This window comes from Lithobates pipiens, unplaced genomic scaffold (genome assembly GCF_037356315.1).
Source record: "Lithobates pipiens isolate NorthernLeopardFrog02 unplaced genomic scaffold, aLitPip1_a1.2 Scaffold_13, whole genome shotgun sequence".
Classification (NCBI taxonomy): domain Eukaryota; kingdom Metazoa; phylum Chordata; class Amphibia; order Anura; family Ranidae; genus Lithobates; species Lithobates pipiens.
The window spans coordinates 372036964-372064540 of NW_027507718.1; the positions used below are offsets into that span (position 1 = coordinate 372036964).

The 27577-nt window shown below is 40.0% G+C and overlaps 1 protein-coding gene across 1 annotated transcript in view; it reads right to left on the minus strand.

Annotated features, from left to right (window-relative positions):
• Window positions 1-5733: 5733 nt before the first annotated feature.
• HPGD (15-hydroxyprostaglandin dehydrogenase) overlaps window positions 5734-27577 on the minus strand; it is a 121142-nt gene continuing 99298 nt past the window's right edge. Inside the window, exons 6-7 of the mRNA XM_077477222.1 lie at window positions 22539-22702; window positions 5734-10836 (exon numbers count right to left, since the gene is read on the minus strand). Of these exons, the coding sequence (XP_077333348.1) occupies window positions 10704-10836; window positions 22539-22702 (297 nt within the window). The 3' untranslated portion in view covers window positions 5734-10703. The remainder of the gene's footprint in view (window positions 10837-22538; window positions 22703-27577) is intronic.

Here is a 27577-nt window from a genome sequence, read left to right on the forward strand (position 1 = left end):
AAGGGGAACTCCACGCCAAATTAAAAAAAAATGGCGTGGAGTTCCCCCTAAAAATCCATACCAGACCCTTTATCCGAGCACGGAACCTGGCAGGCCACAGGAAAAGAGGGGGGAGGAGAGAGCGCCCCCCTCCTGAACCGTACCAGGCCACATGCCCTTTTTTTTTAATTTAGCGTGGTGTTCCTCTTAAAATCCATACCAGACCTGAAGGGTGTAAATTTTCCCCCGGGTCGCTCTGATGACCCATACAAAGGCCGCACCGCTTCCCTCAGATCCATCTCAAACTCAATAAATATCCATATTGCGCAATTGCGTATCGTTTTTTATACTGTGTTTGTGCATGTTTGCAAAATTAAAGTGGGTCACTCTGGGTGAAGTCCAGGGCCACAGTTTTGTCCCAGTCCAGCCCTGCTATGCATCAGAGCATAGGTCACATAATTCCAATATTTCCTAATGATTTGTTACTTATAAGTGTAAAGGCTGGCCATAGCATTTGGTCCAGCATTTTCTGTCATAGCGTTTGATCCAGCATTTTTGTCATATCGTTCGGTCCAGCATTTCTGTCATAGCGTTTGGTCCAGCTTTTTCTGTCATAGCGTTTGGTCCAGCATTTCTCTCATAGCGTTCTGTCCAGCATTTTGGTCATAGCATTCTGTCCAGCATTTCGGTCATAGCGTTCTGTCCAGCAGTTCTGTCATAGAGTTTCTGCCCCTGGATTCCTGTAATAGCTTTCTGCCCCGGCATATCTGTCATAGCATTTCTGCCCCTGGATTTCTGTCTTAGCGTTTCTGCCCCTGCATTTCTGTCTTAGCGCTTCTGCCCCTGGATTTCTGTCTTAGCGTTTCTGCCCCTGGATTCCTGCCTTAGCATTTCTGCCCCTGCATTTCTGTCTTCGCTTTTCTGCCCCTGGATTTCTGTCATAGTGTTTCTGCCCCTGGATTTCTGTCTTAGCGTTTCTGCCCCTGCATTTCTGTCTTAGCGTTTCTGCCCCTGGATTTCTGTCTTAGCGTTTCTGCCCCTGGATTCCTGTCTTAGCGTTTTTGCCCCTGCATTTCTGTCTTCGCGTTTTTGCCCCTGGATTTCTGTCATAGTGTTTCTGCCCTGGATTTCTGTCATAGGGTTTCTGCCCACGGGTTTTCTGTCACTACGTTTCTTCATGAGCATTAAGTTTCAGCGTTTTTTTTCCTGTCATGGAATTTTTTCTGTCATGGAGTTTTTTCTGTCATGGAGTTTTTCTGTCATGGCGTTTCCATCATGGCGTTTTTTCTGTCATGGCGTTTTGATGTTTCTGTTATAATGTTTCTGTCATAACGCTTCTGTCCTTGTGTTGCTGCCCAGCATTTCGGTCATAGCGTTTAAGCCTCTGTGTTCAGCCTCAGAGTTTCTCAGAGGGGCGTTGTTCACTTATGGCATACTGGTAGTTTTTCGTCCTCGTTGATTGTCATGTCTCATCGTATCTGTGTTCATGTTTGTACCTGGGTCAGTTAGCTAGGGCTCACACATCAGAATCTGTCACGTCTACAGATCCATACTGGCTGAGGTTTTGTTTGTTAATTGGTTGTTGCCCACAATATTCTCGTCCGTAAACCATACATCATACGCATCGTATGATGTGTTCATTCACCACATCTATATGACAACCCACCATGGGCTGTGGGTACACTAGCCCTGAGTTTTCAGTTAATTACCTGTCTCTGTGCTGCAGGTTACTTGGGCTCACTTACCACTCACACGAGGGTGGGGGGGGGGGTCCATCATCAGGTTAATTTATGCACAGTGGTCTTGATGTTTCTGCTCATGTTCTCATTCTCAGGTAGGCACAGAGGGGCATTGTTGTTCTCATATCTTCTTGTCTACCATTTCTCTAGTTTGCGTTGGGCCGTCTTGGCATCCATACCGAAATCAACCATGCTTGCACTCACTTCCATCAGCCCTGCCCGTTGTTGGGGCTAGTTGATTGGGCTCACCCTTGGGTCAGAAGCAGTCATAAATTTTTCTTCAATTGATGTCCTGTTACATAGAGGCCCTGGTTACCACCCATGGATGTATAGTCTCTCTCAGGGTGTGTGCTTAGCCACGTCCCCTTGACGGTCCTTGGGTAGTAGGTTTGGGCAAACATCGTCATGATTATGGATTCCACTCTCTGCTCTGATCTTGTCTAGCATGTGGAAAAAAAATGGCCTTATCAGCTTATGCCATCACATCCATCAGGTTTCCAGCATTCCGCACTCCAGTGGTCTTTTTGCACTCACCCTCTCACTTCCCCATACCAAGTATGGGTAGGCCAGGGATTGGGGGGGGGGGCACATCATTGAGCTATTTCACTGGTGTCCGTTGAAGTATTTTGATCTTCTCGGCCATCATTTGCAGGGGTTCCTCGGGCCAGGCTTTGCTCCTTTCCCCTCTTTTCATTTCACAAGCAGTTCATTCTCATGTCTGGGTTGTCTCGGGTATCAGGCTCAATCCAATCTTTCACGGGATGTTTGGTTGGGTTCGGGGTAGTTTTGCAGGTTCTACAGGGGTTCCTTCTCATCACAAAGTCAGGAATCGGTAGGTTTCTCTTGTCACAGCGGATACTTACTGTTGCCATCCGGACGCACGTTATTATTCATGTTGGCTCATTACCTTCCCTTCTTCACCTAAATTTGTGTCTTTTTGCCCTCTTTTCAAGCATACTGACCTGCCTGTATTTGTAGGAGGAGCCTGAAAGGGCTATTTAATCCTCCTCCTCTGTCAGGGCCAGTGCTGTCTGAATTTTCTGGGTTCCCACCCATCTGTTCCCCCAGCCTTTCATACATACTCATAGTATTTTCTTATTCTTACATTCAGGTTATGCCCTGTTTTCAGGCATACTGACCAGCTAGGCCAAGGCACACCTCAGGCCTTGGTTCTTAGGTATATTGCATTTCCCGCTTCAAGACTCTGACTACAACTGAGAATTATGTCATATTGTAAATGCAGTGGTTTTAAATTTCCTGCTTACAGAAACAATGATTTCTTTTATGTCTGAATAATACATACCCCATAAACACAGACATAGTTCATAGAACGTACATGCACACTAGCTAACAGATTCATAGTTTAGTTGACAAAAATTCAATTACAAGTAAAGTTTATGATGATAGATAACTATTGAACTTACAAAGAAAGAGAGAGAGAGAAAGAAAACCTGTGCCATACTTGCCAACTACATTTTGAAAGGAAAATATTAGCATTCCTTATCAGTGAAGTGACTGGGAGTACATGGTTTTGATAGAGTGCTCTCACGCACACCTTTAAAAATAAAGTTCAAAGGCACAAGGTTACTATATTTCACAAAATATAAATCTCATGTTCAAAACAGTCATTGTAAAACATGTCTGTGCCCCGGGGAAAAGTTCACCCTGTAAATCTATCTAATAATCAGCCGACAATGCGGGGGGGGGGGGTGAGGGAGTGGGGATTGTCACATTTACCAAAGATTGTTTTGCTACTGCACAGCCTGTGATTGCTGTTAGACAAATAGAGAGTGTAGCTACTATGTAAATACACAGCACGTGTGCAGTAGTAAGATGAGAAGAGATTGCTTTAAAATGGCTTCCTAAAAGAAGGCTTAAAGAGACCCCCATTACCAATTTAAAACATTACAGGTAAAACACAAAAAGATCAAGTATTTAATATTCTTAATTGCAGTGTTTTTGCTTCCTGGAGATTTTTTTTTATCATTACTTCACGAGTCAATTCCCTAGCATAGCTCCCACCCCCTCCTCTTCTAGGAATGTCTAATTGCTCTCTGTGCTGACCAGGCTACTTTGCCCCTCCCCTCTTTATGTATTCTATTATGTAGCTGCTGTGGGAAGAGCGAAGGATAACACTGTATAGTTTCACTTGAATGATAGCTCTTATTCTGCTGGGCCTGCTGACATCAAATCTACAATATACAGTACATATTTCAGAACTTTGGAGGCTATCTACAGGGCTATATTCACAAGGGAGACTTTTACAGGAAAATGTCATGCATAAACTACACTAATGTGCATTTGTGCATAACATTATAGGAAGTGTTCTTAAACTTAAATTAAAAAACACAGGCATCGTAGTCCACAGCAAGTAGTGTTGGTCAATACGCTTCCTAACTAAGAAGTGAAAACCAGGCTAAACTCCCTAACCAGAAACACCACATTCCTTACCCTTGGAGTTTTCCACATAAGCACATTATGGCCTTGCCAGTGGTGGACTAATCCTCTTCAACAGTGAACAGACCACACAATATCAGAAGACTTTATCAGCTAACTAAAACAGACCAACAAATGACTTGTTTCATGGATCAGGTAAATGGTTTGTGTATTCCATAGTGTCCTGCTTCCTTGTAGATTCTTTCTGTCGCTGTCAGGACCTGCTGGTGGCACTGTGATTCCCAGAGCTAAGGGGTGTAGTCTCAGTGTCCACCAGAAGGTGTCACAATCACCATCAGATCCCAGTAATTGGTCTCCACCTGATGCTGGCTGCTGGTAAGATATATAACCCCTCCTCTATATTCTCTTAGTGCCTCAGTGTTTTGCCTGCATTGCCTGCTACCTCATAGTTCTGCTCCCCTCCCTGATCAGTCTTCCCTGGTTGTTCCTTACATCTCCTGTCTTACCCTGTTCATTTGTTCCCTCTCAATTTTTTATATATTGTATTATATTTAGGCTGCCTTTAGGTATTCTGTCATCTAGTTTTAAGAGTATGGCCTGCCAGGTCACTGACAAGTCATAGAGGAACATTATTCTGGTCCCCTTCCTGATCAGTTTTCCTGGTTGTTCCTTGCATCTCCTTCTGTTCATTCATGTTCCACCTCAAATTTTTATATATTTTATTATAGTTTGCTTGCTAAGTATTATACACAATCCAGTTCCCAGCTTCCTTATGTGCTACACACAGATCTGGTTACCCCTTGCTGTTGGTAGATACATGTATCCTAACAGCCACAGAGAGGGCCCAGCATGACCTGTCAGGTCATTGACAAATCATGGAAAAATATTATTCTGATACAGTATACCATCCACCAAGATGAGATGGAACCACCAAATCAGCAGTTTGTTGGTTTCTAGTAATGGCTTTGATCCTTCCCTGGGACTGGGCCATCACTGTAACCATATCACCACTATTAGAGGGGCAACTACTAGATGCTTGCTCAAGTTACAATTTTCCAGTATATGGATGAGGTTCACCCACACTTAGGTGTTCCCCGCAGTCTAGTAAGGTATTTCTATCTCTTCAGCTTCTTCAACATCTTGGTGATGCTTGGCTAGCGGGTACTGTGACAGTGTATCTGCAGCCTGTTGCTCTTTCTAGGTATTTCTAGGTATATAATGCAAGGACAATCAAATAGGAAGCCCATCTTCTTGCAATGGAAGCATTTATGCACAACAGTACAGTTGACCTTCTAGTTTAATGGTTTACTTAGATGTATGGTACCAAAGGCACCACTCAAGGCCCACATTCTGCCAATTCTTGTGGATATAGATGCAGGCTGATGGAGCTCATCGATGTGGAATAAACAAGTCAGCTGCACTCTAATGACATCAGCTTTAATATAGCTTTATTGTTCCAGGACAAGAACACAAAAAGGGTTGTGCAGAGGTAGCCTCACTCTGACATGTTTCAATTAAAAGGACTTCATTGTGGACAATATTGTTAGCAATGAGGGGGGCATTAATGCAAAAGTGGTAGGTTTACATAAAAAGTAATTAAAAAAAAAGTAATCTGAAACAGTTTCTTAATCATTTTATTTTACAATTAATTTTACATGTATAAACATTTGTCTATAAATTCAGATAGTGATTTCATTTAAACATGCTTACTTTACAACACTGAATTGTCAGAGTGCCTTACCAATCAATTCATTTTATTTCATTGAAATGAATCATTCCTCAATTTTGATAATCAAGTCAGTCACATTCATCTCTGACAGCAGGGTTTATGGTATCATTTTTACTCAATGACTGAATTATATGACAATTTCACATTCGTGTCATGGTTGGTTAAAAATAATATCTAACATTTCAAATAGTGCAATGCCATAAAAGGTATAAAATGACAAGCAAGACAATTATATTTCACATGGTCAGAAAGTAAAACAGATAAACATTAATCAAATACAAAAGATAGGTCACATATATCATAAGATATTCATCAAAAAACTAGAGTATATAATTTAAATATTTACAATTGCTACAGTATTTAACAATTCAGGGGACATGTACCGGTGTTCCATTTGTGCCCATTTCTGTTAGCTGTGGGATAATGGAATTTGCCTGGCATAGTTTGCAGGCAACCTTTGAAGGGAACATTATTTTGTACTATTCAAAGGTCTGTGGTAAGGGAAAAAAAGCATGGTAACAGCACAAGCTACAATGATTTGTATTTTGTACTGAATCTTAGTATAATGATCAGCACCACTTCAGGTGTAGAGTAAAAACAAATCTCACTCGCAAAGAAAACCGGAGCAAAAGCTAATTTTTTGATTGTAGGTACAAATCAGGTCTCTGGTCTAATTTTCACATTGAATAGAAGATGTTCTTGCTACAATTTTTAAAAAATCACCCATTCCTTTATAAGGTTGATACATTTTTAGGAATGTCATAAAAAAAAAAAAAAAATACAACATATCTTTACTGCTGTTAATGGGAAGGGTACTATTTGAGTGCCTATTTTCAGCAGTACCTCTAATTGTATTTGTATTTTGATATATGGGCATTACTGTACATGGTTTATGTAGATTCAGTTCAGACTAAGCAAAGTTCTTTTGCTATGGGCTACAATACTTTGAGGTATTTTACATGGAAACTCTGTTTAAACATTTTTAACCTTTGAGTGACAGATTGTCACTGAAAAAGTATACTTGCAACTGAATATAATAGCACATGTTGTGAAATTCTTCAGGGGTTGTCCTGCCCATTAGTAACAGTGTTATGTTCAGCCCCACTGAGTTTTCAGGGCAGGCTTTCGATGCACAGTCAGGAGCAGAACAAAAGCTAAGTTATGGGTTAGTAGCATTTCAAAATTATAAGGGATATGCAGGCAGGCCACAAACTGGTTGGATATTCAAATAGGCCACAAACTGGGCAGTTCCTGCACTTTATACAACGTGCAAAAAAATGTTACTTATTGCTTTGCATAGCAGTACAAAATATGTAACTGTGCACAGAAACTAGCATACTTTAGAAGAAAAAAAAACATGGGCTTCAAAAAGTCAGTGTGCAGAAATCAGTGTGTTGGTTTTGGTACCAATAAACTGGTGCCAGGTAGTTCTCAGTCAGAGGTTTTTGAAAGATAAACAATTTTAAAAATGGAGACTCCCAAACCCCCCTGACCTCTAACCTTTACCCTTCCAGTCATTCAAGCCATAACATTTACCATATGCCCTAAGTTAACCCTAACACTTAAAGAGGAAATTCAGTCCCTGTTATTTCTGCTACTCCATGTGCACATGGCCATTTGTGAATCTCTCATGCATGCAAAGATGTGTCAAAGGCCTCAGCCAGGTCTTTGGAACCTGCATAGATCTGTGGTAAATCTGCTCACATGGGGGTTTCCCACACATGTGTACACAGTACCAGTAACTGGGACCTTGATACTTGAAGTACCTCTGCACCTTCTGCAAGTCTCTGCTGGGTCTCTAAGCACATCTTTGCATGCACAGAATCTGATGGCCTGCAAGCCCCTCAGTAACACAGTTTTCTGAGATGTGTGACGTGGACATTCCAGAAGGGAGCAGGTAGCACTATGTCATTCTTATCTAGCACTAAAAGGTCAGAAATCTTTTAAAACAAAAATGATGTAATTGTGGGAGAGGGAGGGGGAAAAGCCAAGTGGAAATTGGTTGCTTTAATGGGTGAGGGTCTGTTTTCATTTTATTTATCCTCCATAACAATTAACTCACTTCTTATATGTAACCCTTATCAGCAACCTCTACCTAAATTGTATCTTTATCTATGATTAAATAGAGAGATCAATGTGAATATTTGATAAACCTTCATGGTCTAAAGCTAACACCAAAGGAATTCCCCTTAAGGCTTCTCAGTGTGACGTTTGTTAGACTCAACATTGTCCTAATAGCCTTCTGCCAGTCTAAAATTTAAATCACATGAGACACCAAACTCTTCTATAGATCATTATTGCTCCAATTGCTTTAGAATTTTTTTCTTGTACATAAACCAATAAAATCCCCTATTTCTTTTCCAGTTATAGATGTGTGGCTATCCATAAAACTAATTTGGTCTCTTACTGACTCAACTCTACTCAGTTTAAATATAAAATCCAAGGTATATTATACATTTTCCTTGCAGACTGAATGAGGGCATTGAGATACCAATTATTCACCAAGGAAGGAAGTCACTTTTAAACACACAAAATAATCAAGGCAACAAAATAGCTTATAGTTACATTGGACAGTGCAAGTTCTTAATCATTTTAACTATTTAAAGTATTTCTAAAGTTAAAAGCTAATCTTGTAAGTTTTGGATAGAGTCAGGAATTGTTAAGACCCATCATGTGTTTTCCCATTTTAAACAGCTGTAAGTTTAAAAAAGCCATAAGTAGATAGTCACATTCAATATAACTTTTTTGTACTGATGAAGACATCTTTAGAAATGTGGAAGCTACTTGGATAAGTAGCTAAATGTCTTTAAAGGAGTTTGTAAAGTCAGAAGGTTTTTTCTATCTTAATGCATTCTTTGCATTAAGATAAAAAGCCTTCTGTTGGTAGCAGCCCCCCAAACACTTATCTGAGGTCTCTCTGTCCAGCGATGTCCATGAGTGTCTTAGCTGTCCATATTCTCCTTCCAGATTGGCTGAGACACAGCAGCGGCATTGGCTCCCACTGCTGTGAAAGTCAGCTAGCCAATCAGAAGAAAGAGGGGGCAGGGTCAGGTTGGGGTCTTTGTGTCTGAATAGACACAGGGAACTGTGACTCAACTTGGGTGCCCCCATAGCAAGCTGCTTGCTGTGGGGGCACTGAACAGGAGGGAGGGGCCAGGAGCACAGAATAGGGACACAAGAAGTGGAGGATTCAGGCTGCTCTGTGCAAATCCACTGCAACAGAGCAGGTAAGAATAACACATTTGTTATTTTTATAGGGAAAAAAAATGAGACTTTACAATCTCTTTAACATTACAGAACAAATTCAATTGAATAAATGACTACTGCTAGTTATATCATGACCTGGATAAATGAGAATCTTCACATTCACTGGAACATGACCTCTTAACTCCAAAATTCAGGATTTCCTATAACTTTCTGCCCCTGTAACAATGGTCTCCAGGACAAACGCTGAAGGCGAATCTCCCTAGCAAGGATGCAGACATCAATAAAAAGTTGACAGGGGTCTGACTTTCTGTACTCTATCCAAAACTTGTAAAACACATTTTCATTGTTGTTTCCAGTACAAATCAGCTTAGTAAAAATCACACATTTCTTCTTTTACTTTTAATGATTATTTTCCATATTTTAAAGAAAATATTTCTGAAGTCAGATTTTGGTTATAATATACTGTATATTAATCACAAAACATCTTCAGCTTCCAGTTGTTGCGGAACTGCAACTTCCAGTATGCTGTGCCTTTCTGGGATCTGTATTTTACTCATTGCTGATATACAGAATTTTATGCAAAAAAGCAGAGAGCATTACACAAAATGTAGTAAGCCATTAGACCCAATTTATAAAGCTTTAACACATAGATAATACTTATTTTAGCCCTGTGCTTGACTCTGTTCCCCAACCAACTATCTCCTCCCCCCTTTTTTTTTATCGTTTTTTCCTCTCCCGATCTCTACCATGCCCACAGCCTCCTCACCACTACTCTTTCCAATAGTTCTCTTTCCCTTCACCCTTCCTTACCTTATCTTCTCCCCTCTGCCCTGTACGACCCCCCAAAAAACTCTCACCCCTCCTTATCTTCACAGGCCCCTTGTCATTTTCCCTCAACACTTTATCATTTTATCTGAAGGTATTTATCATATAAACAATTCCTAATGACTTTGTATAACCTTGCAAAAGCAAAAATAAAGAATTGAAAAAAAATAAAAAAATAAACGTCTGAGTCAAGTACATTGAAATTAGGGTTGAAAGTTGAGAAAACTGATAACCAAATATGTTTTTTTTACTGAAAGTAAATTTAAAACTGTTGTGAAATAGTAGTTAACACTTTTAAATGTCAATATATATTTGGGCAGACAGCACCAAAGCCCAAAGGATATAGAACCTAAATGTCCATGCACACAACCTGGTAAATTCCCAGCAAACCACCTAAAGAGATACCTGCTTTTTCTCAAGCTAACTGCAATAAAATTGCAAATTTTTATTTACTTAGCATGGGAAAGGGCAAGGGTGCCTGAAAGCTGCATGCTGTCATTTTTGCGTGAACAATAAAGAGCTCTCTATGCTGGAACCCATATAATTATATACAGTATATATCTCAAAACAAGTACATTGACACCATACTATTTACAAAAAATCAAGGAAGTATGAGCCATCAATTAAAAAGAATAGTTTTAAAGATATAAAGCTGGAAGATGGAATGATGTATTATAAACAGGCTTTGTATGGATTTCATATATATATATATATATATATATATATATATATATATATATATATATATATATATATATATATATATAAAATAGCAATTTAGGTTTAGGTTTGTGCTATTGTTAGAGCAAAAAAGGAAAACCACAGTTTCACACTTTTGTCTTCTGATGTGCTCCAAATTCTTCAAAGTGAATTCCCCGAGAAGTTGTAATTTTCATAACAGCTCCATTAGCTCCATCATCTTCTATGAGACTCACCATTCCTTTGGCAATGAGGGATGGGCTGTTACAACAGAAAAAAAAAGCAGCATCTTAGTATACTCAGACCAATCAGCAATGTAATGAAAGTAGAAGAGATACCAGAATGTTTATTCTAACTATATATATCTCTTGCTTCTACCTGTATTGTGTCCTAAATCAAGTTTAGATCATCCAGTTGCCAAAGACTCCCGCATTCATAAAAAAGCTGCCAGTGAGAATTCTCTCCTAAATGTATTGTAATGGCCTGGTTTAGTTAACAAATGTTTAGAATAGCTGACTGCTAGCCGATTGTGACGCAGCATAATATTTTAGGGGTTTTCAATACTAACATGAAATCATCTGTTAAAAATAGTTAACGTATTGACAGCCAAATATGAAAAAATAAATACCCTTCTGCCTTTAGTGCTGCCAGGAGATGTTAATCTGCATCAAGCCTCAACACAGTTCCCCTAGTGCATTCTGTCGTGATTTTATTAAAGTGGTTGTAAACCCTTACAACACACTTTGACCTACAGGTAAGCCTAGATTAAGGCTTACCTGTAGGTCCAAGAAATATCTCCTAAACCTACACGGTTTAGGAGATATTTGGCGAAAGACAGTGGCGTGCAGGCGCACTGAGCACGCCGCCGTCAACGCTGATTTGCCATGCGTGGTGGCTCCTGTGCACATGCGCGGGAGTGACGTCATCGCGGCTTCGCCGAATGACAGTGGCGGAGCAGCGAGACCCACCGAGAAGATGGATGCGCCGGACTACAGGGGACAGCGGTGACTTCTCTGGCTCCTGTGTCAGGTAAGTGTCACATAATGGACTACTATGCGATGCATAGTAGTCCATTATGCTTTACCATGCAGGGAATGAAAGAGGAAGTAAACTCATCAGGGTTTACTTCCTCTTTAATATTGACTGCTCAAGTCCTGAAAAAGAGGGATGCTTTTTTTCCCCAAAATGTGTTGGCTATATTTGATTCTCTTAACCATTAAGGTTCCATATACACTAGCTCAAAAAACACTGGAAAAAAAATGCTATATGAAAAACACTGATAATAGAATTGTTGTGTCGGCTTGTAGTAGCATTTTGGTAGCTTTTAGGAGTCTCTGTATTTTATTAGTGGTTTTACAGTACATGAAGAAAAGGAAAATGCTCAAAAACAGCTGTTAGTAGCGTTTAGCATTTTTTTTCTTTGGGAAAACACTCCCAAAAATGTTATGCTCCTGAACGCTGAAGATTGAAAATGCTTATAGGATAAAATAGTGTACACGGACACTTATGATAATGCTATTAGCTTCTAGGAACAGAAAAGCTACTAGAAGCTTTACAAAATGCTAGTGTGCATGGAGCCTAAATGTTTCAGGAAGTCTTTCAAGTTAAATGATCTTTTGTATCAGTTGCTCTTTAGTACTTATCCAAGAATTCATTGTTTTCTGAGCAATTTCTTGTCACTATCAACTGCAGATCCGCTTCTTTGAAGAAAAAAATCACTATGTGGTAGATCCATCAGAAACGAACTTTCACTTCTATCCTAAGCTATCACACATGGTTTAGATGGAGGTTTACAGTTAGCAGACAATCCGGCAACCAAATGATTGTGTTCACATACACACATATTTCATTATGGTGAGTGTGCAGGTTTATAATATAAAGATGATTTAGTTGACTTGCTGGCCTTGACTTGAGGAAACAATAGTGAATAGGCATTAAAATGTGATAGAGCAGACTGACTTTTCCAACAAAGGATGAGGATTTTTGTCTGCCTGCTAGACCTCATAAACAAAAAATAGCCAACACTGGCCTGGTTGAGGAGCAATGATTTTATGTACCTCAAAACACTGTACAGACTATATAACATGGATTATAGCCAGGGATTTTTTTCAGGGGGAACTCAGTTCCACCACCTCTGGCTCAGACCCTTGGGGGAGGCCTGCTCACAACAATCACTTGTAAACACAGAAGTCCGGTTTCTGTGTTTACAAGTGACAGCTCTGCACTCTGTGTGTAACTCCCCTGAACTCTGCACTCTGTATGTAATGCAATCCTGGTATTTAATGCCCCTTTAAGACCCTTCTACTGTTCGTGAAATTTTACTGACCACACCCACTATTTGATGTTATTTGGAGGGTGTGTGTGGGTGGAGGGTTTTTGGGGGTTGTGGTTGAGTTCCAGCATCTATTGTTTGAGAAAACAAGCCCTGATTATAGTTATGTATAAATACTAATTTGATACAAATTACAGTCTTCATTAAGCGTACAATTCAAACCACCATCAATTAAAATGTAAAATTCTTATTTCTGATGCTCCCAATATTGTGTTAATGATAATCTAGAGTGATCCCAAACCTGCATGTCACCTTATAACAGGTATGTGAGATGTTTGCAAATAATACTTTTGGAAACAGAAAACAGTAACTCTGTAGCTTTTTAATGCAGCTTGTAAAACTAAAATAGCCATGCAGGTGGTAAAATTTAACTGACCCGCCAGCTTACAGCAACATACAAATCAAATCTAAAGGAGGCCCAAGGGAGGAAACAAGTGTTCTATGTGCCAAATAATGTAAAACAATATTCGCTATTTCAGCAGAGAGCTTGCCAAGTAAAGTATAAACAGAGATGAATACAACATAGACCAAGAAAAGCAAGTTGATTCTATAAACAGAAATTGTTAATAGTCATGATGTACTATGCTTAGCATTTTGAGGTTGCGCATTTTTTTTTTTTTGTTTAACAGCTATACCCATGGCATGTGCCCATCCATGTTCCTCTGCATATATGTACTGTACTTTTTTTATATATGGAAGTAGTTAATTTCCCCACACATGATTTATCCTCTTTTAAAAATTTTAAAATTTACATGGAGATACAATGTCCAGAGTGCATTACATGTATTTTTTTAATCTATCTATATAAATGTCTCTGTTGATCCTGCCAGTTTGTTACTTATTACTTTTATTTCCAGTAGAAGGCTATCAACACTAGCTAGCCACTGTTGAAAACAGCATCTGTGTCTGCCCCTTGCATAGCATCTCCTGGGTGGCAGTACATAATGATGTAGCATGACTCTTGCATAGGCACCTTCAGCCTGGAACTGACATTGATCAGGAATGTACACCCTGCTATGACATCAACTCCCCCCCCCCCCCCCCAGTTCCCACCCATCAGCCAAGGAGGTAGATGGATGAAGGGAGGCTTTGTGGTGATGTGACAATCTAAAATCCCTACATCATTTTAACCTCCCTGGCGGTACGATTATTTCGGATTTTACGTGCTAAAAGCGGTACCATTATTTTGCATGAAAATTTGGCGTTTTATATTGTAGTCCTGTAATTCTTAGGAATAACTCTCTTAAATCTGTCCAAACCAGAGTCTAGCAGACATCCCCGGTATAATAAAGTTTGAAAAATGAAATCATAAATTATAATATGATAAATAATTATAAATAATTGTACCAAATAATAATATAACAATAATACAAATTATTCAATAATGTAATCAAATCAAAAACACTGAAATTTGCTCAGCTGCAGAATTGTCGCTGTCATTACTTTTCAGTATTTGATGACGGATCTCTCCACAAATCGCTATCGCTCAATTCTGCAAGTGATTCTAATTTATTATCGCTGTTTTCTAGCTGGTCTAAAACCATTTTTGATGTAAAAGGACAGTTTTGGTTGCTATGGACAATCTCCAGGCATAAAGAACAGTTTTTATTATATAAAACTGCATGCAGGACACTGGGCAGACCACTAGGGACAAAGGGGATGTGAAATATTTACATACAGCAATGTAATCTGTAAGATTACATTATACTGTATGTTTACTGTTTGTTTCACTTTTTGAATTTGGCGCCGATCTCCGTCCCCGTGCGTCGCAACGCTCGCAGGTAACTGAGATCGGCGATGTGATAGATCGAGCGAGACACGGCTCGCTCGTACAGCGGGGAGACAACGCTGGATCCGAGGGAGAAGGTAAGTAACCTGCTCCTGGATCCAGCGATGCGGTCCCGAGTCTGGCTCGGGGTTACTGCTTTTGGTATGAAAATTCCACCCCGAGCCAGACTCGGGAATACCGCCAGGGGAGTTAAAAACCAACCACTGCCAAAAAAAAAAAATAAAGTAAATAATAGACACAAAAATACCAAACACAATATTACATATTTAAAACTACATAAAACGATTACTTATTCTAAATTATTCAATTTCTCTGGTTTAAAAATAAATACTTGCTCAAACATTTCTGAGCTGGCAATATTGGATGTCCAAAAACACATCTTAAGGCTACATTCAAAATGGCGTTTAGAGCTGGTGCGAATTGTAGTGGCAGGAATCATATTCTTGCTGCGGCTCTCAGCGGCTAAGTTAAACGTTCACTCTAATGACAGGTCATCAGCAGCCACAGCTATTGGCAGGTGTTACACAGCCATTGATTACCTATGGTGACTACTACTGAACGCACTTTGTTTGTGTCCAGCAGAAATCACTGCAGGTAATCACTGGCTGTTGAGAGGGCCACGAATAGCTGCAGATGTCAGTGACCTGTCATTATAGTGAATGGGGCCAGTCCTCCCTATCAGAGTACAAAAGCACAGAGGTTCAACATTGCTTCTGTTGGTACAGGGATCTGTCAGTTTTGTTTTTCATTCGACCAGTTGGTGTGTGTGTGTGTATCCAGCTTGACGCATCTAACAAATCTCTTGCACATTTACACTTATCAACTATTAGGCCTGATTCACACCTATGCATTTTTAGTGCTTTTTGCATTTTGCAGATTTGCTCTACAGAACGTGTTCCATAGGAAACCATGTTAAATGGATATATTGCAAATCTGCAAAGTGCAATAAGCACAAAAAATGCATAGGTGTGAATCAGGCCTTATAGAAGGAAAATCCCCTTAACCCAGTCTGTACAATATTGCACCGGCGTGGTTACTAAATACCATATATATCAATTATTTGGGGTTTTCTCCTTTATCAGTTGGATGCTGTAATGTTTTTTTACATTTTTTACATTTTTAGGAGATCTCTAAATATACAATTATTTTAGGTACTCTTTACAATACACACCTGTGAATAATTGCATGTAATACACATTTAATGAAGTGTACATTTTAAGATTGTGAGATTATCACACAATTATTTAAAAGAAGTAATGGACCCCATTTTGATGAGGCTTTGTATAGGTGTTTCTGTACGCACCGTACTAGATCTTGTTTGTGTAATACCTTTTGCTTTCAATAGAAAACAAAGTGAAAAAAAAGAGATAATGGATGTTGCAGAGCTCCACATCAATAGGTAACAGTACAGATTTACTATTAATAGTCCTGAAAAGTGACCACAGGTAGAAACTGGTTATAACTTTTTCTCATGAGCAGTCTATATCACCTGAAAATAGAAGAATATGATCGGTACATATTGCTATTTTTGCTATAGGACCTTGTTCTAAGCCAGTGATGGTGAACCTTGGCACCCCAGATGTTTTGGAACTACATTTCCTACGATGCTCATGCACTCTGCAGTATAGTTGAGCATCATGGGAAATGTAGTTCCAAAACATCTGGGGTGACAGGGTTCGCCATCACTGTTCTAAGCCATTAATGTTCATGGAATGTCAGGTCATTACTGCCAATGGTTCATAAAGGGCTCCTTTGATACATAATTTGATATTAGAAGGCAGCTATTAATTCGCATTCTTATATGAAAATTCCCATATACAATTTTAATCCATTTAATGAATTTAAGGCTGAAATTGATTTTTTCCCCTCATGCAGCCTACAAAGAAGACCATTCCACAACATCAAAGGCTTTGGTTATATCGAAATCTCTTGCATTATCAGGAGGTGTTTGTACATTTAAAAATGTGTTGTATTTGTAAGGGCTGTACATCCGGTATAAAGCCTGTATGGTTGGGATTTATAATTATATGTATCTCCTCAAACAAGTGATATGACAACATTTTAGCTTAACAATTCAGTAAGATATTGGGCAGTATGACTCCTTATCTGGTTTCCACATATTTCAACCTCAGACATAGGGCTCGTAGTAAACTGAGCTCAAAAGATGCAATAATAGCATCTAATAGTAATGTCAAGAGAGCTTTCTATACATCTGTTGGAAGACGATCCTCGAGGCCTTGTAATTTGGAAGCATTTACAATGCTTTATTCAACTCTTCCAAAGCAAAAGGAGAATCAAAATAATCTGTCCCTCAACTCACAAAACTGCTAATGTTATCTTTTCTAAATAACTACCCAGTTGTTGGTCTGAATATGCCCTTTTGAAGGGACTGTAAAATTGATAGAATGTGTCTGCTATATCAGAAGTAGAAGAGACTATACTCATACTCCACTTTCTTTTGCCCCTTTTCACACTGATGGCTGCTGAGCCCATGTTCTGGTTTTCAATAAAATGTACAGCTTATTCTCCCTTTTCAAAAAAACGCTGCTTCAAAAAAAATAAATAAGAAAATTTTTTATATAAAAAAAGTCAGTTATCTTTAGTTTTCCGCTAGATAATGTGCTGCTTCCAATTTCTTTAAAGAAATAGTAGAGGGAGTTTGATCTTTACTATGTTTTTTTCTGCTCTCATCATTTGTTTTATCAAATTTCTCTCCCATTCTTTTATTTGCTTTAACAGCTGAAATTTGTTTAACAAGTAGCCCTCAGAGATATGCTTCCAAGGTGTCCCAGATTACCAAAGGAGAATCTATAAAATTATTGCACTCTAAAAAAAATCTTTAAGGTTTGAATGAATAGAAGCGGGCACAGGAAACTAATCTTAACTATCAAAGATTTAAGCTCCAAGGAAAGGAATCTCTATTATTTCTTTAAAAGTATTACCAATCGAGAATAATACTAAATTTCTTTGCCATATATTCAATCCTTTGAATTATTGGTGCAACATTGGGAAAGCCAACTGCTTAAACTATCCTAAAAAAAAGTTACATGCATTTTAGAGAAACAAGTATCCTTTTCTCTCTCTAGGTTGTATCATACGCCATATATATAATACCCCTAAGATGAAAGACAGCTAAAACACTGCACCCCAAGAGAAGTGATGTCTATCCATTTCAAATATTAAAGCATTATTGAAATCTACTACTACTACTACTACTACTACATTAGAAACAACATGCTTGCTTGTAATAAATACGGAGAGAAATGTAATGACGTCACTAGAATATGGTGGGGGGATATAGATACTATCAATACAGTGAACCATATACTGTATGCAGAAAATATACACTCATCTGCCCTTTATTATTAGGTACACCTGTTCAATTGCTTAGTAACACAAATTGCTAATCAGCAAATCACATGGCAGCAACTCAATGCATATAAGCATCTAGTGGTGAAGAAGACTTGCTGAAGTTCAAAGCGTGCATCAGAATGGGGAAGAAATGGGATTTAAGTGACTTTGAATGTGGCATGGTTATTGGTGCCAGGCGGGTTGGTATTTCAAAAACTGCTGATCTACTGGGATTTTCACACACATCATCACTAGGGTTTACAAAGAATGGTCCGAAAAAGAGAAAATATCCAGTGAGCAGCAGTTGTGTGGAAGAAAATGCCTTGTTGATATCAGAGGAGAATGGGCAGACTTGTTTGAAATGATAGAAAGGCAACAGTAACTCAAATAACCACTGGTTACACCCAAGGTATGCAGAATACCATCTCTGATCACACAACACACCAAACCGTGAAGCAGATGGGCTACAGCATAAGAAGACCACACTGGGGGCCACTCCTGTCAGCTAAGAACAGGACACTGAGGCTACAATTTGCACAGGCTCACCAAAATTGGACAATAGAAGAATGGAAAAACATTGCCTGGTCTGATGAGTCTTGATTTCAGCTCCTAGGGCCAGAATTTGGTGTAAACAGCATGAAAGCATTGATCCATCCTGCTTTGTATTAATGGTTCAGGCTGGTGGTATAATGGTGTAGGGGATATTTTCTTGGCACACTTTGGGGCCCTTAGTACCAATAGAGCATTGTTTAAATGCCACAAACTATCTTAGTATTGTTGCTGTCCCTGTCCATCGCTTTATGACTACAGTGTACTCATCTTGTGATGGCTACTTCCAGCAGAATAATGCACCATGTCACAAAGCTCAAAATCATCTCAACACTGGTTTATTGAACAGGACAAGGAGTTCACTGTACTCTAATTGCCTTCACAGTCATCAGAATTCAATCCAATACAGCAACTGTGGGATGTCGTGGAACAGGATATTCACATCATGGATGGGCAGCCGAAAAATCTGCCGCAACTGTGTGATGCAATCATGTCAATATGGACCAAAATCTCAGTGGATTGTTTCAAATGCCTTGTTCAGTTTATGCCATGACGAATGAAGGCAGTTCTGAAGGTTCTACACGACACCAGCAAGGTGTACCTAATAAAGTGGCCTGCGAGAGTATATCTAGCTTTAGAATCCATAAACTTGATGCTAGATCCCAATCAAAATCACAGATGGTACCTCATCCCCAGTGGCAGCCTGTCTATTAGGGGTGCATGGGCAATGCCCCCCATCCATGCATCCAGCTCCTTGATCTACATACAGGGCACCGGATGCATGGATTCCAATGGGGGGGGGTTTGAAGCACGTGATTAGAGCCAGAGGCTCTATTGGGCTTCAAAAAAGGGTGGGCTCGGGGTGCAGAACACCGTGTTTATAGCCAACCCAGTTGTGTGACAATAGCAATATAATATTTGCTATTTTTCACACTGATACTCCCAGCCAATCATGAAGTGGATCTTAGACACGTTTCCCAATTGGCCGAAAGGAGAAGCATTCCGATTGGCCACCGAGGAAGAGGAGGAAGGAGAAGGAAGCCATTGTGATACAAGGAAAGCAGGAGATGGGGTAGCCGCCAGCGATGCCCGTGGAGGAGAGCAGGGGAAGGGGAAGCTGCCCGTAATGCCTGTGATGCCAAGGACGAGAGCAGGGGGAAGGAGAAGCCGCTGCCCATCACTGCCATAGATGGGGTAAATGCTCCGGTGCTTCTGATGTGTGTGTCTCTGGGTGCACTGTTTGCTGCCCCTCCCCCCAATTTTTTTTACCACCAGCCGCCACTGCTCCCCCCTATTAGAATGTAGTTTTAAAAAAGCAGAGTGTGACTTTTAGGGTACCAATAACCATAAGGAAATTCTAAGTGTTATTAACCTAATTCACAAAATTTTTAAATATTACCATACAGCAAAGGATACCAAACAAATACATCAATGGTTATTTGCATCATATGTTCCATAAGTAATGATGTCTTCAGATGGCAACCTGAAAAACCTCAAAGCATAAACTCATAAAGCTTCTTCATAAGGAGGAGAACAGTGTGTTCTGGAAAGTACGTATACATAAGTACCAATGCCAAATATTACAATCAGATACATAAAGCACCAATTAAACATGTTCCTATATATATAGTGTTATTTTTATACATAACCCAATGATGCATTTATATAAGAAAATATAAGAATGTAAGTTCAAGAAAGAGGCCCTGGAAATTGGATTGGAAGGGTGATTAGCCCCACCAACTCTTCAAAAAACATAAGTGGTAGCCTATCAAAGTAACCTTATATATAGGAATATGCTTAATTAGCTATTTATGTATCTGATTGTAATATTTAGCATTGGCACTTTTGTATGCTTATATTTCTGAGGTTTTTCAAGTTGCCGCCTGAAGACATATTTACTGATGAAACATATATATGATGCAGATAACCAATGATTTTATCCTTTCATGTACGGTAATATTTTTAAACTTTGTGACTAAAGTTAATAACTTTAAAAATTTTCTTATTTTTTCTTATGATTATTGGTACCCTAAAAGTCCCACTCTGCTTTTCTGAATATACTACCTTTAGAACCCACCTCTTCCTAAATACAAATGGATTGTACAAGCCTAATATAATGTGATATAGCACCGTTCCTCATTGATAAAGTTGGGCTGATCACCCCCCGTTGTCTCTTTCTCAGACTTTGGATAGAAGTAACAGGTGCGTAAAAATTTGGTGTAAAAATGGTGCGTAAAAAATTGGCCTTGGGTGTTGGTGATGCCTTCTCTACATAACCCTTCACAGTTACTCTTGGCAAACACAGGATTGGATTCTGCTCCTAAAAAGATCACACAGGTGTGGAAATATTGTGCCTTGGGTGTTGGTGGTGCCTGCACCCTGTAACTGCTCACAGTTACTTTTGGAGGGTGCAGGCCTGACACGGTGTTCAAATAATTCAGCTAACTCCTCTGTGCATGTTGAAGGGGCTATAGAAGGAGTAGCTGTAGACAAGCAGACAGAAGAGGCTGCTCTGGCAGCTGCGGTGGACTGCAAATTAGTGTCAGCTTGGGTTATAGAGGATGAGGAGGATGAGGATGGATTACTAAACTGGTCCACCACCTCCTCGGGCAACATAACTAAATAGAGAAAAATGTGCCCCGCCTGAGGACAGACCACGTCCACCTTTGCCTGTGAACACAGACACTGCTGGCTCTCTCATAGTGGCATGTGAATGTCTCCCTCTCCTTGTTGGCCTCCCAGATATGATGATGGGGGGACTTATTAGCCAAATTTAATAGACAGTGAGAAATGTATAATTAGATGCCCTTTATTCAATAAAAAGTGGTGTTTGATGCACTTTAATTTGAGCCTAACTGAGCCCTGCTCTACCTATTTCCATGTCAATACCGCACTGCAAAAGGTTCCTGTGGAATGGGACTATGGGCACTGATCATCATGACTTTGTCCAATCATGGCTCTGACTGTGCTCTGTGCCCTGATTGGGGAAAGCCTTGCACCTGAACATGCGTCATCCAATTAGGGCCCTAGAATGCATTGTGCAGCATGCAGTGTATTTTGGGGCACTCAGTGGGCGAGCATCCTGCTGAGTGCCCCTCAAATTTGGTTGTTTGCTGAACGGGAGAACAGGCAATGTTTAGGTTAAACTTCTGCTCAGCTCGAACTGTTCGGTGAACTCTACTCAGTGACAATAGCAAATGCTCAAGTTTGGTCTTAAAAAGATTAGCGTGGGTGGCGCCAAGGTGGGGACTTGTTATGGCTTCACAGAATAAAGTTTGGCTGAGTGTAACATCACCGTTTGCAGTGGCTTGGTTCTCTGCATTAATCTCAGAGTGTCGCTAGCTCCTAAGGGAGATATATATCTCACAGATTGAGTTTTAAAATGATTGTGAACCCTCCCCTCCCTAAAATTATTTGGGTCCCTCCCCTACAAAGGTCCAGGGAGGGACCCAAAGCCACCACTGAATAAGTATGGTACAACGTCAAATCCAGTGCAGGATAAGAAATTGTAATGTCACTTGTGCTTACTATGCCATTCAGGAGACACAATGCCCAAAATATGATGCTTTGGTACTTCACTTTATGCTGTTACGCCCCAACATTCTGTGGACTAGCTTTGAGGTTTGACTGGGTGGGTTTCAACCAAAGGCCTTGTCATGTCATTTAGTCCTATTAGCAATTACAGTTGAACACCAGACACAAATTAATGCAGCTTTAGATACTCTTCTGTTCACATGTCCACATTGTCCTGCACTGGGGGCCTCCATACTGACAGCATGTCAAAATAATGCAAAGCTGGCATCCTGACATTAGTAGTGGCTACTAATGAGCTAAAAAATAAAGTTCAGGCTCGGGGGAAGTCAAAGGTTATCATGTATAAATATGAACCATGGAAATCTGCTAATTAAATCAAAGGTTACTTGTACTCATTTCTGCACTTACTCTAGTACACCAAATGATTTCATCATGTCTTTTATGTTATCCTTGTATTTAAAAAATTCTCCCATATTTTCTTCTTTCTCAATAGATTCTAGAAGTGGAGTGTCTACAAAGGCTGGGCAAACTGTATTTATTCGTACTCCATAGTTTCCAATAGATGCAAGTGCCTGTAGAGAAGAAAGAAATAACAGTAATTAAGTTTGAAATGTACACTCTTACCACTACCTATTAGGCTGCATTTTTTTAAAATTGAGATTGAATCAACTACAACTGTTCTCACCCATCCCTAGGAACATCTCCAGTTTCTATTCCCATCCCTTTCCAAGGAGGTCTCCAGCTTCTGTTACCAACAGTTTCTAGCTTACGTCCCTAGCCTACACCAAGGAGATCTGCAGTTTGTTTCCCTACCCCATTCCAAGGAGGGCTCTAGTTTACATTTTGTTTTTTTTTCTTTTTCCAAGCAGGTCTCCAGTTTCTCTTTCCAACCATCTCTAAGGTCTCCAGTTTTTGTACCCATCCATCTCCAAAAAGGCCCTTTAGTTCCTGTCATCTTCCCTCTTCAAGTAGGTGTCCAGTTTCTGCTTTATCCATCTCCAAAGATGTCCTCAGTTTCTATCCCCATAGAGGTAATTTAAAAGGTAGTCTATGTTTAACTGTAAACCCTTCTTGCATTCATTTATATGATGGGGTACCTGGAATGGTTAAGCTCTTCCTGATTGTAAAAAGCTAGAAGGGACTTTAACTACCTAAAACTGACATTTCAGTTTAAAGTTAAATTGTAAAACCTTTTAAGCAATGTAACATGTATGCATACAAATTATAAGCACATCTGTCAGACCAAAGACAGCCTCAAGCTTGTCAATATGAAAATAAACCAGAAATCAAACTGCAATAAAACAAGACTGTCTGAAATGCAGCATTGTAAGTCATCAACTAAATTGGTCAGTATATGTTACAGGGACTAATATCATGATCATGCAAGACTAGTCACTTTTGCACCATAAAGTCTTTATTAGGTTCACACCGTGCAGGTTAATACATCTTCATACTGTATACTGACAGTAGCAAATTACATTTTCTTTTTTTGCTGGGTATTGATTGATGGCCATGAAGCTAGTTCGTAGATTCAGTTCTTTATGGAACATATAGGCTAAAGTCAAAGGCCAAATGTTTTAATATAAAAACAGACATGAATACTGAAGCACAAAATATAATATTTTTCTTGCCTGACACTACAAGATCAAAGCCCCTCATAGGTTCTAAAGTAACACTTTGGTTGTGGACATAAAACCTTGAGTCACAAATCAGTGAAGGACAATAGACCATACTGGCAGATCAGAAACAAGCTTTGGTTGGCTGTCTGAACTAAGTTGCTAAAGGCTACATTTTGATTTGTCGTCATTAGGTGTATGTACTTGTGCCACCTTTTCTTACACCTCTTAATACAGGACTGAAAATCATTAAAACCATGTTTGCAAATCTTTAATATTTCAGTATTGGAGTGTTGGCATCTAGAACAAATGCAGGTTGGTTTTGCAGCTATTAAATTTAGCATATTTTGCCATGCCATATGAAAGCTTACCATTGTACCTAAGGTCAGATATCTTTGTCAGTTCACACTGAAACATTCAGTGAAGATGAAATACTAGGTATATTTGTTGAACACATTTGATAATCATTAGTGACTTTTTTGAAAATCCAAGGAGACTTTTTTGTGTATTGAATCATTGGGTGCATGTTGTGACACGTGATACTTTCTATAGTGATTGTGAACTATGCACAGTATCTCACAAAAGTGAGTACACCCCTCACATTTTATTAAATATTTTATTATATCTTTTCATGTGACAACACAGAAGAAATTACAGTTTGTAAAAATGTAAAGTAGTGAGTGTACAGCTTGTATAACAGTGTAAATCTGCTGTCCCCTCAAAATAACTCAACATACAGCCATTCATGTCTGAACCACTGGCAACAAAAGTGAGTACACCCCTAAGTGAAAAATGTCCAAAGTCTGACTGGGGAGCAGGTGTGTTAAATTTGTTGTTATCAATCTTACTCTCTCACAATGGTCAGTGGAAGTTAAACATGGCATTTCATGGCAAATAGCTCTCTTAGGATCTGAAAAAAAAATTGTTGCTCTATGTAAAGATGGCCTAGGCTATAAGATGATTGCCAAGACCCTGAAAATGAGCTGGAGCCTGGTGGCCAAGACCATACACCAGTTTAACAGGACAGGTTACACTCAGAACAGGCCTCGCCATGGCCTACTAAAGAAGTTTAGTGCACATGCTCAACAGCATATTCACAGGTTGTCTTTGGGAAGTAGGTGTATGAGTGCTGCCGGCATGGCTGCAGAGGTTGAAGGGGTGGGGGTGGTCAGCCTATCAGTGTTCAGATCATATGCCGCACACTGCATCAAATTGGTCCGCATGGCTGTCATCCCAGAAGGAAGCCTTTTCTACAATGCAAAAGAATGCCCGCAAACAGTTTGTTGAAGACAAGCAGACTAATGACATGGATTACTGGAACCATATCCTGTGGTCTGATGAGATCAAGATAAACTTATTTGGTTCAGATGGTGTCAAGCGTGTGTGGCGGCAACCAGGTGAGGAGTACAAAGACAAGTGTGTCTTCTCTACAGTCAAGCATGGTGGTGGGAGTGTCATGGTCTGGGGCTGCGAGAGTGCTGCCAGCACTAGGGAGCTACAGTTCATTGAGGGAACCATGAATGCCAACATCTACTGTGACATACTCTACGTATAATGCCGCGCTTAGGTGTAAATTATTATTATTATAATACAGGATTTATATAGTGCCAACAGTTTATGCAGTGCTTTACAATATAAAAGGGAGAGCTTGATGGGAGTGGTAAAAGATTAGTTAGAGACTTGATAGGCTTTCCTGAAGAGAGGGTTTACCTGAAGGTGGCAAGGCTAGGTGATAACCGTAAATATGGCTGCTGCCTCCCCTGGAAACGTCACTGCGTGAAGTAGAGTGCAATATAAATATAAAGAGGTAGGTGGCGCTGCCAAGAGACTTAGTCATATATTGACCAAAGCAATCTTGAAAAACTGTGCAAATTGTTACCAAGACTCCAAAATTTCATCAATAAAAATAAAGAATGAAAAGTGTTTTTCAAAACTGAAAATAGTGCTATGTGGCAAAATCTTCATCCATGAACAGAATAAAGTGCTAATAAGGAAATATCTCTCTCTCTCTCTCTCTCTCTGTATATATATATATATATATATATATATATATATAGAGAGAGAGAGAGAGAGAGAGAGAAATTTCCTTATAGGGGTGCACTAAGAGTTCTCACAGCATTATTCCATCTACCGTATATACTCGAGTATAAGCCGAGATTTTCAGCCTCTTTTTTGAGGCTGAAAGTGCCCCCTCGGCTTATACTCGAGTTACCGCTGTCTGACTGCTCGATCAGCGTATCGAGCAGACAGACGGCGGACATTAAAATTTAAAAGCCGCGCCTCCTTCTCCGCCTCCGCCTGTGATAGGCGGAACACTGAATTTCCCAGCAGTCAGTGTTCCACCTATCACGGACATCCGCTCATTCTCATACTACGGACGAGTATGAGAGGATGTCCGTGATAGGCGGAACACAGGCTGCTGGGAAATTGAGTGTTCCGCCTATCACAGGCGGAGGCGGAATTTTGAATTGTAGAATGGCCGCCGAGAAGAGCGGCGATCCATCGGCACGGCACGGGACGGAGGAGGCACGGGAAGGAGGAGGCACGGCACGGGACGGAGGAGGCACGGCACGGGTCGGAGGAGGCTCGGGACGACGGCGGCTCGGGACGGAGGCTTGGGACACAGGTAGGCTGGACACACACACAAGGCTGCACGGACACACACACACACACACACACACACACACACACACACACACACACACACACAAGGCTGCACGGACACACACACACACACACACACACACAGGGATGGATGGATGGATGGATACACACACACACACACAGGGATGGATGGATGGATGGATACACACACACACACACAGGGATGGATGGATGGATGAATACACACACACACACACACACACACAGGGATGGATGGATGGATGGATGGATACACACACAGGGATGGATGGACACACAGGGATGGACGGACACACACACAGGGATGGACAGCCATGTCTCACCCTCGGCTTATACACGAGTCAATAAGTTTTCCAGTTTTTTGGGGGTAAATTGGGGGCCTCGGCTTATATTCGGGTCGGCCTATACTCGAGTATATACGGTAGCTAATGTTAGAAAAACATGATCCATGGGAGGACAAATGGACTAAATGAATTGTCCGTGCCCCCAGTTGTCAAGGTGGGGAACTTCCAGACACATCCACCCACTATATCACATCCAGATACTACCTTGTAAAACTATGAGAATTACTGCAATTATTGCTATGTACCAAAATCTTCATCCATAAACAGAATGATAAAGTGCTAGTAAAGGAAAGATATATGTATAAAAAAGAACACAAAATATATATGTAATATCCTATAATAGTCCAAAGTGACTTGTGCAATCAATGTCCATAAACCTTACACTCCAAAGTGACTGGTGCAAAATTCCAAAGTATATACAACAAATTGGTCACAGCTTCTGTGCAGAAAGTGATCACAGACCAGATAAAGGAAACCGGAAGTACCAGAAGTGACGTGATCACGTTCCAAGTTCTGACTTACACGTTTCATAATCAGACGTTGTCAGAACCACTTTTTATTCTTTATTTTTATTGATAAAGTTTTTTGCACTATAGGATCATTTGGAGTCTTGGTAACAATTTGTACTTGCACATACACTCTAGCACTTTTTCAAGATTGCTTTGGTCAATATATTACTAAGTCTCTTGGAAGCGCCACCTACCTCTTTATATTTATAATGTACTGTGGCATACTGAAGCAGAGCATGATCCCCTCTCTTCAGCCACTGGGACGCAGGGCAGTATTCCAACATGATAACGACCCCAAATGGCAGTTCTGCACTGCCAGATGTATTATCTGGTGG